We start from the raw sequence: 16,063 nt of genomic DNA on the forward strand, positions 1-16,063 counted from the left end.
AAGCATTCTGGGGCAGCCACGGTCGTACTTGTCAAGTTAGGGTTACCGCTTCCACTTCCACTTCGGCCACCGCAATTCACTCAAGTACTATACTAGACTCTACTGGAAAGGAATAAGTCAAGTATAAATAAAAAAGCTTTGCTGGTTCATAAAACGCTCCTCCAAGGATATCAACATGAAGCCACAAGTTAACTTTGCACACGGAATGTCCGACCACTGGCGGTCTTGCGCTCACGCTCTTCATTCTCCGGTCTGGCTCGGTTGAGAACTGTATCCAGTTAGTAATTAGTATGACCAAAGGTATTAGAGACATACCTTGCAGGAAGTCCGCTGTGCGCTTGCGCATACGGGTGTGAATGTACGCCTGTCAAAACGCCAAAGGTCAGTCGGTCAATCCGATATAGTAGTAATCTCAGATACAATACCTTCGAAGCCTTGATGTGGTAATGGAAGTAGTCACGGAAGGTCTGGATATGGGAAATGTTGTCGTAGCGGCGCTGGGGGGTCAAGTGTCGGGGGAACAGAACTATGTATGTTAGTGACTTCGATCAAGTTCCATGATGAAAAGTTTCCGTACCAAAAGTAACATAGCTAATTTCACCCTCGCCTGCACCGGCCAGACCAGGAACACCCTGCAACTCCAATGGAGCATCGTTGCGGAACAGCACTTGGGGAGCATTCTGGAGAGTCACAACACGACGTCTGGCATCCACAAATTCCTAAGAACCATTAACGTCAGATAAAACAAACCATCCAATGTTGAAGATCAAACAAACCTGCAAAAAGACCTTGCCAAAGATGCGATCTGTCTCCTCCCGGAACACAGTGCTGAAGATTACAGTCACCCGGTCAAAGCTCGCTTTAATGTAGATAGCCTCCTCCTCACGGTAATGGATGGCCATCACCTCGCCACCCTCCTTCATACCTTGTGGCGCTGACTCCGAAGTGTAACGTGAAGCCTCTTCCGCAAGCTTGTTGAATTCATCAAATGCTCTCTCAAATGGGGCCGCCATGGCATTGCGCTTCAGCAGGGCGAGCTTCATGATCAATTCATCCCGAGCCTCCTGCTCAGCAGGCAAGTTTTCGAGATCAACCTGTACAGAGAAATCATAGCCTGGCTCGGGGGACACAATGTAGGGACCGTATTCCCGCTCAAGCACCTCCTGGGCGCCATACTGAACGAGCTCCTTGAAGCATTTCACGTGGATCGAAAGCAAGATCTTAGTTTTGGACTCGGGGGTGGAAACGTGGAAGGTCACTCCGTCAAAGTCAGAGGCCACTTGGTCAATCGAGGCTGGGGGAGCTCTGCGGGCACGGGTTAGCTGGGGGCCTGGCAGGAGTGTATACAATGGAGCCGGGAGGGGAATGGGCGGGGATGGAGAAGGTGGAATTGTACCCAGAAAACCGCTCCGTGAGGAGCGATTGAATCAAAACATTCTGATAATCCAAGAGCAGCATGACGGGCAAAGATAATGAGTGTCAACAAGATGGCAGGTTGAGAGGAGGGCAACCCGCGATCGTCATTACCGGGCGGTGGGGGAGCCGGACGGGTCGCTCTCGCCGCCCGTACTAATTTTTGTGCTATCGATAGCAAGAGTCTACGATTCTCCAAAAATTTTCCCATCCACCCCACGATGGTGAAATCTTACTAGTAGGTGCCAATTATGATTGAAAATTGGTACCTGATTGTCTAACATTGGATTTCTTTAGCAAATTCGAGCATTCGAGCACGTTCGGGCTCATCGCCTCGGCGGCGTCCAATGCGATCTGGGCCAAGGATGAGCAGGTCCCAGGCGCAGCCCGCCAGACAGGTGCCGGTCGAGCGATCGTGGGTGCCAGTGAGGAGGTTCTTTGCTGGGATGTGAAGAAGGGAGAACTATTGGGCCGGTGGCGCGATTCCGCGTGCAAGGCACCTGTGACCGTTGTCATCCAGAGCAAAACGGATGAAGATATCTTCGCAGTCGGGTAAAGACTTTCCTGCCAGCATGGATACAAGTTGGTCGCTAATATTCACTCTTCTGTTTCCAGCTACGAGGATGGCAGTATTCGCATCTGGGATGCGCGGACTCGCACTGTCATTATTTCTTTCAATGGTCACAAGTCTGCCGTGACCCAGATGGCCTTCGACAACGCCGGTGTGCGCCTTGCCAGTGGCTCCAAAGACACCGACATTATCGTCTGGGACTTGATCACCGAAACTGGTCTTTTCAAACTTCGCGGACACACCGACCAGATCACCTCCCTCCACTTCCTTTTCCCTTCCGCGGAGCTACTTACTACCTCCGGACTCATCGAACACCCCGGTTTTTTGTTGACGACCGGCAAGGATGCACTGGTCAAGGTCTGGGATCTTGGATCACAGCATTGTATCGAGACACATGTCGCGCAGACAAACGGCGAGTGTTGGAGCTTGGGTCTTTCTCCGGACCAAGGTGGATGCATTACTGCAGGAAATGATGGAGAGCTGAAGGTCTGGTCTATCGATGAGAACACGATGGTTGAGATCTCGAAGGAGAAGGTCAGCGCGGACGGTCGCAAAATCATGACGGACCGAGGAACCTTCTACCGAAACGGCAAAGACCGCACAATTGGTATTCGATTCCACCCTCGCTTGGATTATGTTGGTTTGCATGGCTCGGACAAGTCAGTCGAAATTTGGCGTATTCGTTCCGCGACAGAGGTGCAGAAGAGCATGGCCCGCAAGCGCAAGCGGAGAAAGGAGAAGGAGGCCCAGCGTGAGGGTGAAGCTGAAGAGAAGGTCGAGGCTGAAGAGAAGCCTGAAGATATTTCTTCTGCACCTATTACAGAAGTCTTTGTTCCTCATGTCATTGTTCGCACCGGTGGAAAGATCCGTTCATTCGACTGGATGCTCAATAAATCCAGCAATCTCAACATCCTAGCAGCAACGTCGAATAACCAGCTGGAGGCCTATAGCATTGTTACAGCAAACAAGAAGAACAAAGATGAGGAGGAATCTGACTACACCCGCAGCCTAGCTGTGGATATTCCAGGTCACCGAACCGATATCCGATCGATTGCCCTGAGCTCCGAGGATCGCATGCTGGCTTCCGCCTCGAACGGTAGCCTCAAGATCTGGAATGTACGCACAGGAACCTGCTTGCGTACCCTCGAGTGTGGCTATGCGCTTTGCTCCGCATTCCTTCCCGGTGACAAGATCGTGGTGATTGGAAACAAGAATGGAGAGTTGGAGGTCTTTGATATCGCTTCCTCCACATTGCTGGACACCATCAAGGCCCATGACGGCCCTGTCTGGTCAATGCAGGTGCACCCGGATGGCAAGTCCGTGGTTACTGGAAGTGCCGATAAAGAAGCGAAGTTCTGGGAGTTCAAGGTTGTGCAGGAAGAGATCCCCGGTACTAAGCGCACTACTCCCCGTCTCCGACTGGTTCACACCAGAACTTTGAAGGTCAACGAAGACATTCTCAGTCTCCGATTCTCGCCGGACGCGCGCCTTCTGGCTGTTTCCATGCTGGACAACACTGTGAAGGTCTTTTTCGTTGACTCGCTCAAGCTCTTCCTGAACCTATATGGCCACAAGCTTCCTGTTTTAAGCATGGATATTTCTTACGACAGCAAGTTAATTGTCACTTGCTCGGCCGATAAGACTGTCCGTCTGTGGGGTTTGGACTTTGGTGACTGCCACAAATCTCTGCACGCTCACGAGGACAGTGTCATGGCAGTTGCATTCGTTCCCTCCAACAAGCAACAAAACGGCCATAACTTCTTCAGTGCAGGCAAGGACCGAGTCATCAAGTACTGGGATGGCGACAAGTTCGAGCAGATTCAGCGACTGACCGGTCACCATGGAGAGATCTGGGCATTGGCTATCAGCCGTACAGGTGATACTATTGTTACTGCCAGTCACGACAAGAGTATTCGCATCTGGCAGGAGACTGACGAACCGCTGTTCCTGGAGGAAGAGCGTGAACGGGAAATGGAGGAAGCTTATGACAACACTCTGACTGCATCTCTTGAGCAGGACGAGGACGGTGAAGATGGCGAGAAGGCTGAGGCAGTTGATGCCGGCAAGCAAACCACAGGCACCCTCATGGCTGGTGAAAAGATCATGGAAGCTCTGGACCTGGGCATGGAGGATCTCGAACTCGTTCGCGAATGGCACGAAACCAACCCTAACAGCGCACCTCCCAACCGCAACCCGATCTACCTCGCCTTTGGCAACATCTCAGCAGAGCAACACGTCTTGAAAACCGTGTCCAAGGTCCCCGCCGCCGCCCTACAAGATGCCCTCCTCGTTTTGCCCTTCAACAAGCTCCCCGCCCTCTTCACCTTCCTCAACATCTGGGCCGAGCGCGAGTGGAATGTGCCCCTGACCTGCCGCGTCCTGTTCTTCATGCTCAAGACTCACCACCGCCAGATCGTGGCCAGCAAGATGATGCGCCCAATGCTGGACAGCATCCGGTCCGCCCTGCGTCGGGTTCTTTCCCGCCAAAAGGACGAGATGGGCTTCAACTTGTCTGCACTGCAGTACATCGGCACCCAGATCCGTGAACTGAGCACTAAGGATTACATTGATGAGGAGAAATGGACGGCGCCCGAGACACAAAAGGGAACGGGCAAGAAGCGGCAATTCGTGAGCGTGGCATGATAGGCCATGGAGCATGTTCAATAGGCGTTTGACATTGATTTGATTTTTTAATGTTTATTCTACAAAAGTTGGATATCCTTGGGAGTTAAGAGCCAAGATCGAGGAATGTATTATACTAGATCTACTTTTAAATGATCGCTTGCATCGTATATATCGAATTCAGGTATTTCAAAATTTCCATTATAATTATTGTGAACTAAATACTCTAGCTTTGACCAACTTCAGTCGCACCACCCTTAATCCATCCACCCAGCCAAACAAGTACCGAAGGGGAACAAACAAGATGCTAGGGTAAAGTTAGCGACATGACCCACAAACTCAAGACCCATCAAGCCAGCAAGAAAAGCAGAGCTCGAAACATTTATTTCAGCGGAACCATTATAAGCATCGACGACACCGTATCCTCTTTGGGTATACTGGTGCCATACCTCTTCCGGCTCTTCCTAATTGTTTCGGTTCAATGCAGTTTCTCATCATTTTAAATGTTTCGAGCTTTGCATTTCTGTTTCAGGCTGGTGGGGTTATTGTAACGTACCATTGCTGTTATTACCAGCACAGACAATGGATCCACTCATTCATGGTCCTTGTCCATGCTGGCATGGGTGTTTGGTGAGGTGTGGAGGGAAGAAGAGAAGGTTGGAGCTCGTGAAAATAAATTTGCTGTGTTAGCGGGTGGAGCTTCGCTTAGTCATGTATCACGTGTCGTGTATAGAGATCAGCTAGTTGGCGCGGAAGAATGGAGTAAGTTAATGAAGATAATGAAAAGGCATAATTTGTTCTATTGATCTTGTTTATCTGTTCATAATATAATACTCGTAAAGTCACATATTCCTGTCCAGGGAGATCAAGAAGATGGCTTCATTGATCCACATAATGAACATGTCCACCATTGAGTCTCCATAAAAGTACCACATGAGCAGACCCATCCTAGTGGTCGTTTGTTGGCATCTCGATCTAGCGATGACAGGGTATCCAAGGCGCGGGTGCGGTTTTTGAATTTGAAGGCATCCCGGGGAGGGTCTTTTTTCACCTCAATATTATCTCCCAGGGCACGCTTCTTCTGGTTTTGGGGTTCTGTATTAGCACTCTTGGTAGATGTTTGTCTTGATGGACCCTTGGCCTTGGTATTTGAAGGAGTCGGTCTTTCGGCAGCACAGACATCACAGCATAGAAAGTTGGACGGATTCTCCAATGTACACATCGGGCATATCCATGGAGCGTCGTATGAACTATTGTTGGCACGGGACGAGCTGAATGGAATAGCGGGTGGTCGCTTAACTGGTAAAGACTTCTCTGTATCTTTGACAGACAGTTTAGACGGCGATGCCTCTGTTCGAGGTCCTGCCGGATTCTCTTGGCTCGGAGGCACATAAGAAGACCCATATTTTTCACGTTCCTCCTCCTGGATCAGCTCAATAAAGGCTTGCAGAATTGCTTCGTCGTTTGCATCGTCCTCTTCTGCCTGTGTTCTAAATCCATTTCTGGATTCCTCCTCCAAGAGCTCGGCTTCTCGGTCTGTTCCGGAGGCACACCCATTCATTACCTCGAGACGACGCTGGGCGGCATCCGCTCGAACCTTGCGCATATCTGTTCCACGAAGCAACGGAGCGCCCCCAAGCCTCTTACCCGAGTTCTTGGAGAGTGTTCGCCGCTTTTCAGCAGTAGCGCGGGCTTGTCGGCGAGCTTCATCCAGGGGGATTCTGGAGCCGCCAAGGCGTTTACCTTGGGAAAGGAAACCTTCCCCTGTGTAACCCTTGATCACAAGTTCCTCATGTTCATCACGGAGCTGGTTCCACAGAGCATGAAAATCTCGGTTATGGGGTCCATGAACAATGTGAGACAATCTAGTTCATGGATGAGCTCGAGCTCAAGCCTTGGTATTTGAGGGGTGACTTACTCGTGCAGCATCGTATCCACAATCTGTTCAAAGGGAAGGAATTGCTTTTGATCAGAAGCATACCGTAGCCTCAGGCAAATCTTCTGGCCACCGTTGACATTCAGTCCTAGGAGATTGCCTTGGCGTGGATAAAACTCGCATAAAGCACCCACCCTCCAAGAGCGCTGGCGCATGATCGGCTTGACGATGGAGGCCACTTTACGCAACATGAAGAGGGCTTCTGATTCGCGCGGGCGTGATTTTTCATGTCGGTATTCTGAGATGAGAGGGTCCAGTTCGCGCATTTTGGATGAGTTATGCAAACAGATGAAAGAAGGGGAATGAAGTGAGCATCGGAGGCTAGGGCCTCTCCCAGGGTATCATTCTCCAAATAGGCAGTTTCTAGAGTTTTCAACACCCCATCTGTATTTCAAATAATGCCGAGGAAGAGCACGAGGGCGTTGTCGAATGCAAGAACGAGGTTGGGAATCGCTGGTTGATAATCACCTCTTTGGCCTGATAAACAAGGCACAAATTCAAGTAGAATGATGGTCACGTGCATGGTTACGATTCCAAGCAAACGAAGTTTTCCACATGCAACTCTCATGAAGAAAGATCTGGGGCAATTTGGATAAGTGTAATTGCCATTAATCAATAGTTTTGCAAACTGAGAGTATCTTTTCCTTTGATTTTGGCAATCTATGTATGTATGTACAAAGATGATCTTCTCATGCACCACATAGCAGATATATACATATTCTACTGTCTTCCACAACTTGAAGAGCTAAACTCTCAATTTCAGAGAACCATAACACACTCCAAGCTTCAAGCATTACCCAGTATATAGTCTAAATGGATTTTGTTCAGATGAAAAATGGATCAAACTACATCCGACGTTCATCATCCAAGATTCTTTATTGCTCCCGCATCTTCCACGGAAGCCCATGTGACCGAGAAGGCCTATTTTATCAGACACAATCTTATCGCCGCTTCGATATTTTTTCTATTCAAGTTTTACCAACTCAGACAACATGCCAAGTGACGATCAGTTCTTCCCTGAATATGTGAGACTTTTCGAGAATACACCCTTGGGTATGATCATAGTACTAATAATCGGTTTCTGCGCAGCTTGCTTCCCTACCCAATGACGTAAGGCGGTACTCCGAACAAGTCGCCGACTCGATCGATCGATCCGTCGACCAGGCAGCGAACGCCATTCGGAATACTCTATCGGAACAGACATGGCTACCGTCTACTGTGCGACCGCGGATGCGCGCTTCTCAGATGCGCGCATCTCCCCGTGGTCTGACCGACCGAGTCCAGGACTGGATGATTCGGAACCGCGCGTGGACCGCGGCTATCCTTGCGTTTGTCGGCACGGGCTGTATTTTGCTGTATGGAAGTAAGAAACTAAACGGAAAACGGAGAAAGGCTAGAAAAGCCGGGAATGGGTCCCGGAAAGAGATTGTTGGTTAGTTGGCAGAGCTTTACGATATGGATATGCGCTAAAATGTTGCAGTCATTGCTGGATCACCACATGAGCCTATGACCAGGGCGATCGCGGCGGATTTGGAGCGCCGGGGATACATTGTCTATGTGACAGTATCCTCTGCAGACGAGGAACACATTGTCCAGTCCGAGAAACGGGCTGATATCAAAGCGCTTTGGTTGGATCTTACCACTGCAAGTATCTCCAAACTCCAGTACAATATATGAGCGCAGTAGCTAACATTATTTCGCAGACATCCTCGAACCCTTCAGACCTTCACCCCTCCTTGCACGAACTCCGCACCTTGATCACACAGCCCCAGTCCCCCTCACCAGGAATGCCTTCGCATACCTGTCAACTAAGCGGTCTGATCATCGTGCCGTCTCCCAACTACGCCGGAGGCCCCGTCGCGACCATTCCTCAGTCCTCATGGGCAGACACCATCAACACCCGCATCCTGTCACCAATCCTTACCGCGCAGGCCTTCCTCCCCCTAATGACTCTCCGCAATAACAACAGCTCCATTGTCTTCGCCTACCCAGCCATCTCCTCATCTCTATCCGCCCCCTTTGCCGGTCCAGAAGTCACCGCCACCCGCGCTATCTCCGGATTCGCAGCCTCCCTTCGACAAGAGCTCCGACTTCTGGAACGTGGCAACGTTGACGTTGTCGAGCTTCGTATGGGTAACATTGACCTGGGACCTGCTTACCGCAACCCCCAGGCACAAATCACTGGAACGGAGGTCCTGGCCTGGAGTGTCCAGCAGCGCGCCCTTTACGCTCCCCAGTATATGTCCAGCATTGAACAGCGACCTGTTGCATCTGCCGGTCCCGGCGCCGTAAGAGGTTCCTCAGCGCGTTGCCTCCACCACGCTGTAATGGATGCTCTGGAGCCTCCAACGCTCAACTTCCTGGGACAGAAGAAGTCTAAGAAGTCGGTCATGTACGTTGGCCGGGGCGCTCGGTCCTATAGTGTGATTGGCGCGTGGGTCCCGAGTGGACTGGTTGCCCTAATGATGGGCTATCAAAGCGGAAATGCAGGCACTGAGAGCCCCAGCAGTGGCAGTGAAAACAGCTGGGAGCGGGTTTAGCTCTGAAACGATGAGAAGCAAACATCTTCTCCACTTCTTTTGTACTCTTAAGCTTAATATGGAACTCTGTATATGGTTTCTTGATCCTCTTCGCTCTTAAAGACATCATGCTTGATTAACATTATCCGTCGGCACATTAAGCGTGAAATCACGTCTACTAAGGCGACGTCTACTAAGGCGACGTCTACTAAGGCGACGTCTACTAAGGCGTTCCTTGTTCGTATCATATTGCTGTGATCATCATTCTCTCATGCAGAGCCCGAGGTAAAACAGATGACCTACCCGTGGACCTTTTCTGCGCCGAAATACTCATCCTATCTCTACCGGATTCGATGAAGAAAATTGGATTTCTCTGGGGGTTTGCACAGCTCGTAGCCAGGAGGAAACTACTTGCTTAGTAGAGAGTCTCGAGCGGGGCTCAAGATTCGGGATCGCGATTCAACCTGGAAAGCGAATTAAACGGCAGTCCCTTTCATCTCACTTGACTGCGCTTGCACCTCGATATTCTCCGCGAAGTCATCTCTGCGCATGGAATCATACGGAGACCTTTTCCTCTTGTCCCCAGTCACTCGTTTGCGCAACCAGATCAACCCCATAGAAATAAAGAAGATGACCAGGATAGCAGCCAGGATTCCGAAACAATACCCCGCGACAGTCCCGCTCTTCCTACCATGCTCAGGATTCAGGAAACTATAAGTCCAGAAACCCTGATCATAGTATGTGATATACGCCACACAGAGGTAAAGCAGCAAGACGAGGATCAGAACCGGAAAAGCAATCCAGGGGTGCGGAGCGGTAGCCGGAAGGAAAATTTCCAGAAGCGCATAAAGAGAGTTGAGTCCATGCTGAGAGATCTGCATAAACTCATTAGCCGCAATTAAATTCGCCCAAGAATGCAGGGGTGCATCAAACCACAGGAACCTACATTCGACCACCCCGGAAACGTAACCTTATAGAACGGCGGCTTGAACAAAATCCCCCAGAAGACAATCGTCACGAGAAATGGGTAAGTGGTGATACTCGCATACAGCAGACCATGGAGCACGCGACATACGCGAGGGCAGCGATCGAAGAGTACGGAGCGACCCGTCCGTGCGTAGAGGGCTGTGTGGATGGTGGAGACCAGGAAATAGAATCCTAGCCCCCAGTAAGTAAGCCAGGTGAAGTAGCTAAAGGATTCATCGATTGCGATACGGTCATCGTGTGTGCCGTACCAAATCCAGATGATAATTATAGTGGTGAAGATGTAGAGGGCGATTAGACCGCGGAGAGCTGCTAGAAGGGCTGGTGGGAGGAGCCATGAGGTTTCAAATTGGTGAAGGTGATCGTCGGAGGGATCGGCGCCGATCAGCGACGCTCTTGAGGGTCGCATGGTAGAATCTTCACTGTGTTCAGTGGGTAGTACAGACTCCGGAGTTTGAGGACATTTGGAGGCTGTAGCTTGGTGTAGCCTTTGGTTCCCTCGTATACGAAGGTTTAACCAACCAACCCCGCGCTGAAAGTGGAAAGTAAGAATCAGAAACCATTTCTACAAGGTATCATCGCTTAACCATCCTGGGTTCATGCCAAGCGTCAGGCAAAGTTGGGACCATGCCGCTTTGGTTGGCCCTACCCAGAACGAATTGCAGTCGAATTGCAGTCATTGGCCAGTCATCCGAATCAGTCATTGATCAGTCATTGACTAGGAGGTAACAGTACGTACTCAGGGCTTAAAAGTAGGACTGAAAGATCGGATTGGTTAACATGGACCAGTCTCGATGCGGGATTACTCCGAGATGCAACTGCGGGGCGGAAGTAGAAACCATTCCGGCGCAAGTTTTGGGGGTTAAGGCGATTGAACTCGGATAATTATAGAGATATAAAAAGCAACATTAGCTATACGTACTTAACTACTAGTAATAACTAGCTAACACTGAAAAAAATGTATAGAACTCATGTATGTCACCCCTGAATAGCAAAATTTCATAAGTTGACATCTCCACAATGACACGTATAATTGGTAGACCAAACCCGAAGAAGAATAGATTAACGTATGAAACAATACCAAAATAGCCCGTGTGGGGGAGTGAGGATTCTAGAAGGTCAAATATTCCAATGGTGTCAATACTTACCCCTGAATCTATCCTTACAATTATACACCAGTAGGATTTAATTACAGATTAGGGAGTACATGAGTAGATTACGTAGAGTCGTATTCTGTTTACTCCTTATAACTAGTATACTTTGTTGTTATATCTTCCCCTTTAAGTGGATCCGTGCACGGTGTTGTCATCGTGTTCATTGTGATCGTCAGGGCCTCGCCCGTTTTTCTCCTTTCTCTTTACCAACTCTTTGGGCTGTCACTCCTTTGGCCTCATCGCCTTTCCGCCCTGAAATTCAACTCCATGACCTAATACCTTCATCCTCATCTGGACCTTAGGCGCCTATTACCCGACCACCCGAGCCTTACACCTCCCTGACTTGGACCAACACTTTGACGACTGATCGAATAGACCCGGGACCGTACCATGATGAACCAGCGAGCGAAACTGAGCGAATGCCGCTCCAACTCTCACGACACCCTGCGAGGAGGGATGCCCTCCCCAAGGATCTCTCATTTCGACGGCGAAGTCCCTCCCGCCCTATCTCCCCTCGATGCCTTTGCCGCCCAGGGCCGATTTCTGGCCCGACAGTTAGATGAGTCCAGACTAGGTGAACGGCGAATGAGTCGCCTACCTCCCTCCAGCGTAGCCCGATCGCTGTCCCGCCCCCGACCAGGCTACTTCCGCTCCGCGAACAGCGATTCCAATACAGAGGGTCTGACGCGCCGACCGACACAGAAGGGCCTCCCAGAGCTAGAGGAGCCAAAATATCGTCCAATGTCAGAGCATCCCCGCTTCAGCTCGATTTCACACGCTAGCAGCAATGCGGCGAGCTTCTACGACGACGACGAAACTACCCCCAGGACAACCATGATTCAGGAGGACCCCAGCGTGTGGGGAATACCTCGGGCGGAATCACCCGAGGAGGACTCGGTGCTTGCAGACGATACTGAAAGCTCAGTGGGAGTGACTTTGGTAGATACATCGCGTCAGTCGTCGACGGACTCCGTTACCAGCAAACTCCATATTCCACGAACCCTGGCCCCACCGGTTTCGCCGCATTCACGACCGTCTAGCAGCGCCCGCGCGGCTCAACTGGACTCTGATGATGATTACAGTAGCTCCAATGCAGGTTCGACATTCTCCAAGCCACGGAAACTGTCAACGGGAAGTGCTGTGTCAATTCCGTACTCACCTATGTCGACCTTTCCAGCTCGGTCGCATCCTCGTTCGCCTTCAATAAGCTCCGAAACGTCGACCGGCACCAGCTATCTAGCGCGACCCTCCTTTAATTTCTCCCGGCCTCTGAGTCGATCCAGCACCAGCCTCTCAGCACCTGGAGCCCCAGAGCCAACTACCGCCCCGGCTCCCACCCCCCAGCGGCATCAGTCGAACCATATGCACCGTCCGAGCAAACCTCACCCGATTATGGTTCCTTTGTCCACTGACATGGGAGCTACTCAACCGCTCGACGGCGAGCCATCCTCGGCGGTGTCATCGTTTGTGTATGCCAAGTATGCGCTGCCGCGTGGACGTGAGCCCTCTCGAGACTCGGTGATCTTTGCAGGGCTACAAACTCCGCACTTTGAATGGAATGAGCCTTTGTTTGAGAATTCTCCCCCGCGAGAATCCGCAGATATCCCCCGTCCTGTTCGCACTCCGCCGCCGACCACACATCACCCGATGGATCATTCGCCAGAGCCAAATTCGATGCACGAGATTCCCACTCCTGCGCCTAGACAGACAACACCAGCTCCACCTTCACCAAAACCACCAACCTCTTCACCTAGGCCGTCGACTTCTTCCTCGAAACCGCCTTGTTCACCGCAACCGCCGACCTCGCCAATGCCAGCTGCAGCCACACTGGCTACTCCCGAGAAACCTAGACCTTCAACAGAGTCTACTCGCAAGAGTGATAAGATCGAGACGGCCTCGTCGGCTGGCTCTGCGAGCACATTACGTCCGCAGACTGCCGCGACCCAGGCACCATCGACTGCCGTGTCTGCCGATGATCATGTTACCAAGGGAATTGAATTACACGAGAGCGGATCTTTGAATGAATCTACCTATCACTTGCGGATTGCTGCGAAGCAGAATCACCCCACTGGAATGTTGCTTTACGCACTCGCTTGCCGTCATGGTTGGGGTATGCGATCCAATCAGCAAGAGGGTGTGCGGTGGCTACGGAAGGCTGTGGATTCCGTGGGATTGGAGATGTTGGAGAACCCCGACGCTCCTGGTGCTTCTAAGGCAAAAGAGCTGCAGAAGGCATATCGCGCGCAATTTGCTCTCAGTATCTACGAGTTGGGCGTTAGCCATTTAAACGGTTGGGGTATCGAGCAAGATAGGTCTCTTGCTCTTCGTTGTTTCGAAATCGCCGGTCAGTGGGGTGATGTCGACGCTATGGCAGAGGCTGGTTTCTGCTACGCGGAAGGCGTTGGTTGCAAGAAAGACATGAAGAAGGCCGCACGTTTCTACCGGCAAGCCGAGTCCAACGGCATGAGTATGGTCGGCAACAGCTGGTAAGTCTCAACCCTTTACCTATTCAAGTATCTACTAACAATCCAATAGGATTTACAAAGAAAAATACATGACGGACGAGGCCAAAGAAGCTGCCAAAGAGACTCGTGCACGCGGTCGAACTGTCAGCAGTGACAAGAAGAGCAACTCACGCAATAAATCGCGCACGCGCAGTATCTTCCAGCGGAAAAAGTCCGTACCCGAGCCATAAACTATTCGAAGCCCTACATCCAGAAACCCGAGTCGAAACAAAACCTTGCATCCCGCAAAGCGTTTTTAAAGCGTTCCGAGCAGACTTTCGTTCCCCATTTTTTTTCTTTTTACATCACTTTTCTTTCTCCCTACTCCCCTACTTTTTCAACATATCCAACTTTTAAGCCGCCTGGAAGCTATCTAGCTAGCATCAGGAAATGGCATGCCTAAGAGGCACAATACTTCAGTTCTTTGTGGATACCCTATTTTGTCTGATTTTGATTTACACTCGCTGTGGTCCTTTTCTTTTCTTTTCTCTTTTCTCGACCATAGTCCCGTGGGGACTGAATCCCCCTTTCGCTTCTTTGAACATTTCTTCCCTTTTCATATCTACTTCTTTGGATCCTTTTTCTTTCTTGGCAGATGCTTGCTAGCGACTTGTGTTCTCGGTTCATGATGGATGATCGATTGGATCGAGGCCTGGACATTTCTGATTACCCCTTTGCATATTATGTCTGTTTAGCACGGATTGATTCAATTGATATTTGGATCGTTGGTTTCCTTCCCAGATCATATCTTATCTTTATGGCCCGGACCTCCGAGCGAGTAATTAACTTGAAAACACTTATTGCTGTTTCCTGACATTGATCTTTCCACTGACACGTGTTGGGCTGACTTCGCCACAAGGCAGACAAAGTCTCAGCCCCCAAATTTGACCTCTACGCTCCCCTGATTGGTAGACGGCAGCCGCTGGCTATTTATGTGGCTGGCACATAGGAAAAAAGTACCTGTACGAAGTACTTTTGTCTTGTTTCCCTGCTCAACCCCAATCTTCTCTGTTCACAGTGTTTTAGTTCAGCCCTCTCTAGGCTCAACCCCATCTTGCTGAACACCATTATCTCCCATGGCTCTCATCCTTGCAAACTGTAGACGAGTACCAGGGGGAGATCCCACGTTGTCTCTGGTGAAGGCCCTGACGGATTTCAAACAAATTCTGACAAACGAGGAAAAGCAACAGTACCAGGAAATGCCATGACTCCGGGCGCTTCGAGCATTATTGAATTTGTGAGAATAGTTGATGAGAGCAAATCCAAACCGACAATGAGATGTATGGGATCTCGACTATGCACATTCTTGGATAAGACGCAACAGTTCGCTGGCATTGTCGAATCTTTTGTCAGCTCCAATCCATCGATCGCCGCGCTTGTATGGGGAGGCGTTAAGTTAGCCATTCTAACGGCGAACAACGTGGCGTCTTACTTCGAAAAAGTCACTGGCTTGATTATGTCAATCGGAAAGCTTTGCCCCAGTTATGAAAAGTTCGGTGGACTCTATCCTGGATGCATAGAGCTTCAAAGTAAGCTGTGTGATTTTTATGCGATTATTATCCGCATGTGCATCAAGATCATCGAAGTTTCACGAAGACAGACCCTTACTTAGATGATTTCAATATTCTTCAGTCCCTTTGAAAGTGACTTCAGCCCTTTCCTTGACCTTTTGAAAAACTCTGAAAAGAACATTGCACGCGAGATACAATTCGCTTCACAGAAAGCCAACCAAGAAGCAATCAAATTGCAGGAATATGAGAGCCGAAAAAACGAAAGCTTCCGTCTAAAATTGTATAAGGCGAGCAGGAAACAGGAGGAACAAGCAAATGAGTGGCGCATTGCTAAGTTGAACGGAGATTGTGCGCGATTGCGGTCCCGCATTCGAAAGAATCTCTCTATAGTCGATCATCTAAAGCCATAGAAAAGGGCCATGCGGGAGCGAGTTACGAGCACAGCTGAGTGGTTATATTACGAAAATATCTTCGGCGAATGGAAAACCAGTGCCGGAAATACAGTCCTTTGGCGCTCAGGTACGATAGGAGTTGGTAAGACAATACTCGCGTCAAATGTGGTTTCACAGCTACACACATCACGTAAAGCTAATGAGGTTGTATACTACTATTTCTGTTTTTCTGATACCAAAGCCACTTTATCGGCAAGAAACATCATGGGAAGCTTAGCTTATCGATTACTGCACAGTCGGATCGAGACTGCACAGCTGGCTAATCTCCAAGCCCTATATGATAGTACTAAGGATCTTGACACAACGGAAGTGACTGAGCTACTGTTGTCTCACTTAGAAATTGGAAAGAATTTCTATCTTATAATCGATGGGCTAGATGAGTGCGATGAAAACGAAT

General features: G+C 49.9%; 6 protein-coding genes across 6 annotated transcripts; 3 read left to right on the plus strand and 3 right to left on the minus strand.

Moving 5' to 3' along the window:
• Positions 1–188: 188 nt before the first annotated feature.
• N7520_008252 (actin-related protein 2/3 complex subunit 2) lies at positions 189–1,458 on the minus strand (the record flags this gene model as incomplete). The annotated part of the gene is made up of 6 exons (XM_057142186.1): positions 189–268; positions 316–364; positions 426–526; positions 578–719; positions 777–1,305; positions 1,397–1,458. 6 exons carry the CDS (start codon positions 1,456–1,458, stop codon positions 189–191), a joined length of 963 nt encoding a protein of 320 aa, XP_056996192.1.
• Positions 1,459–1,634: 176 nt separating this feature from the next.
• On the plus strand, positions 1,635–4,627 carry N7520_008253 (snoRNA-binding rRNA-processing protein DIP2; the record flags this gene model as incomplete). The annotated part of the gene is made up of 3 exons (XM_057142187.1): positions 1,635–1,651; positions 1,711–1,965; positions 2,029–4,627. 3 exons carry the CDS (start codon positions 1,635–1,637, stop codon positions 4,625–4,627), a joined length of 2,871 nt encoding a protein of 956 aa, XP_056996193.1.
• Positions 4,628–5,471: 844 nt separating this feature from the next.
• On the minus strand, positions 5,472–6,808 carry N7520_008254 (metalloendopeptidase WSS1; the record flags this gene model as incomplete). Its single annotated transcript, XM_057142188.1, has 2 exons — positions 5,472–6,471; positions 6,525–6,808. The coding sequence occupies 2 exons, from the start codon at positions 6,806–6,808 to the stop codon at positions 5,472–5,474; spliced, it is 1,284 nt and encodes a 427-aa protein (XP_056996194.1).
• Positions 6,809–7,534: 726 nt separating this feature from the next.
• On the plus strand, positions 7,535–9,082 carry N7520_008255 (DUF1776 domain-containing protein; the record flags this gene model as incomplete). The annotated part of the gene is made up of 4 exons (XM_057142189.1): positions 7,535–7,567; positions 7,632–7,974; positions 8,023–8,186; positions 8,246–9,082. The coding sequence occupies 4 exons, from the start codon at positions 7,535–7,537 to the stop codon at positions 9,080–9,082; spliced, it is 1,377 nt and encodes a 458-aa protein (XP_056996195.1).
• Positions 9,083–9,537: 455 nt separating this feature from the next.
• On the minus strand, positions 9,538–10,454 carry N7520_008256 (uncharacterized protein; the record flags this gene model as incomplete). The annotated part of the gene is made up of 2 exons (XM_057142190.1): positions 9,538–9,936; positions 10,008–10,454. 2 exons carry the CDS (start codon positions 10,452–10,454, stop codon positions 9,538–9,540), a joined length of 846 nt encoding a protein of 281 aa, XP_056996196.1.
• Positions 10,455–11,592: 1,138 nt separating this feature from the next.
• Positions 11,593–13,894, plus strand: N7520_008257 (uncharacterized protein; the record flags this gene model as incomplete). The annotated part of the gene is made up of 2 exons (XM_057142191.1): positions 11,593–13,685; positions 13,735–13,894. 2 exons carry the CDS (start codon positions 11,593–11,595, stop codon positions 13,892–13,894), a joined length of 2,253 nt encoding a protein of 750 aa, XP_056996197.1.
• Positions 13,895–16,063: the final 2,169 nt, after the last annotated feature.

Source organism: Penicillium odoratum (assembly GCF_028828045.1).
Source record: "Penicillium odoratum strain IBT 22623 chromosome Unknown utg000005l_segment0_segment0, whole genome shotgun sequence".
Taxonomy (NCBI): Eukaryota; Fungi; Ascomycota; class Eurotiomycetes; order Eurotiales; family Aspergillaceae; genus Penicillium; species Penicillium odoratum.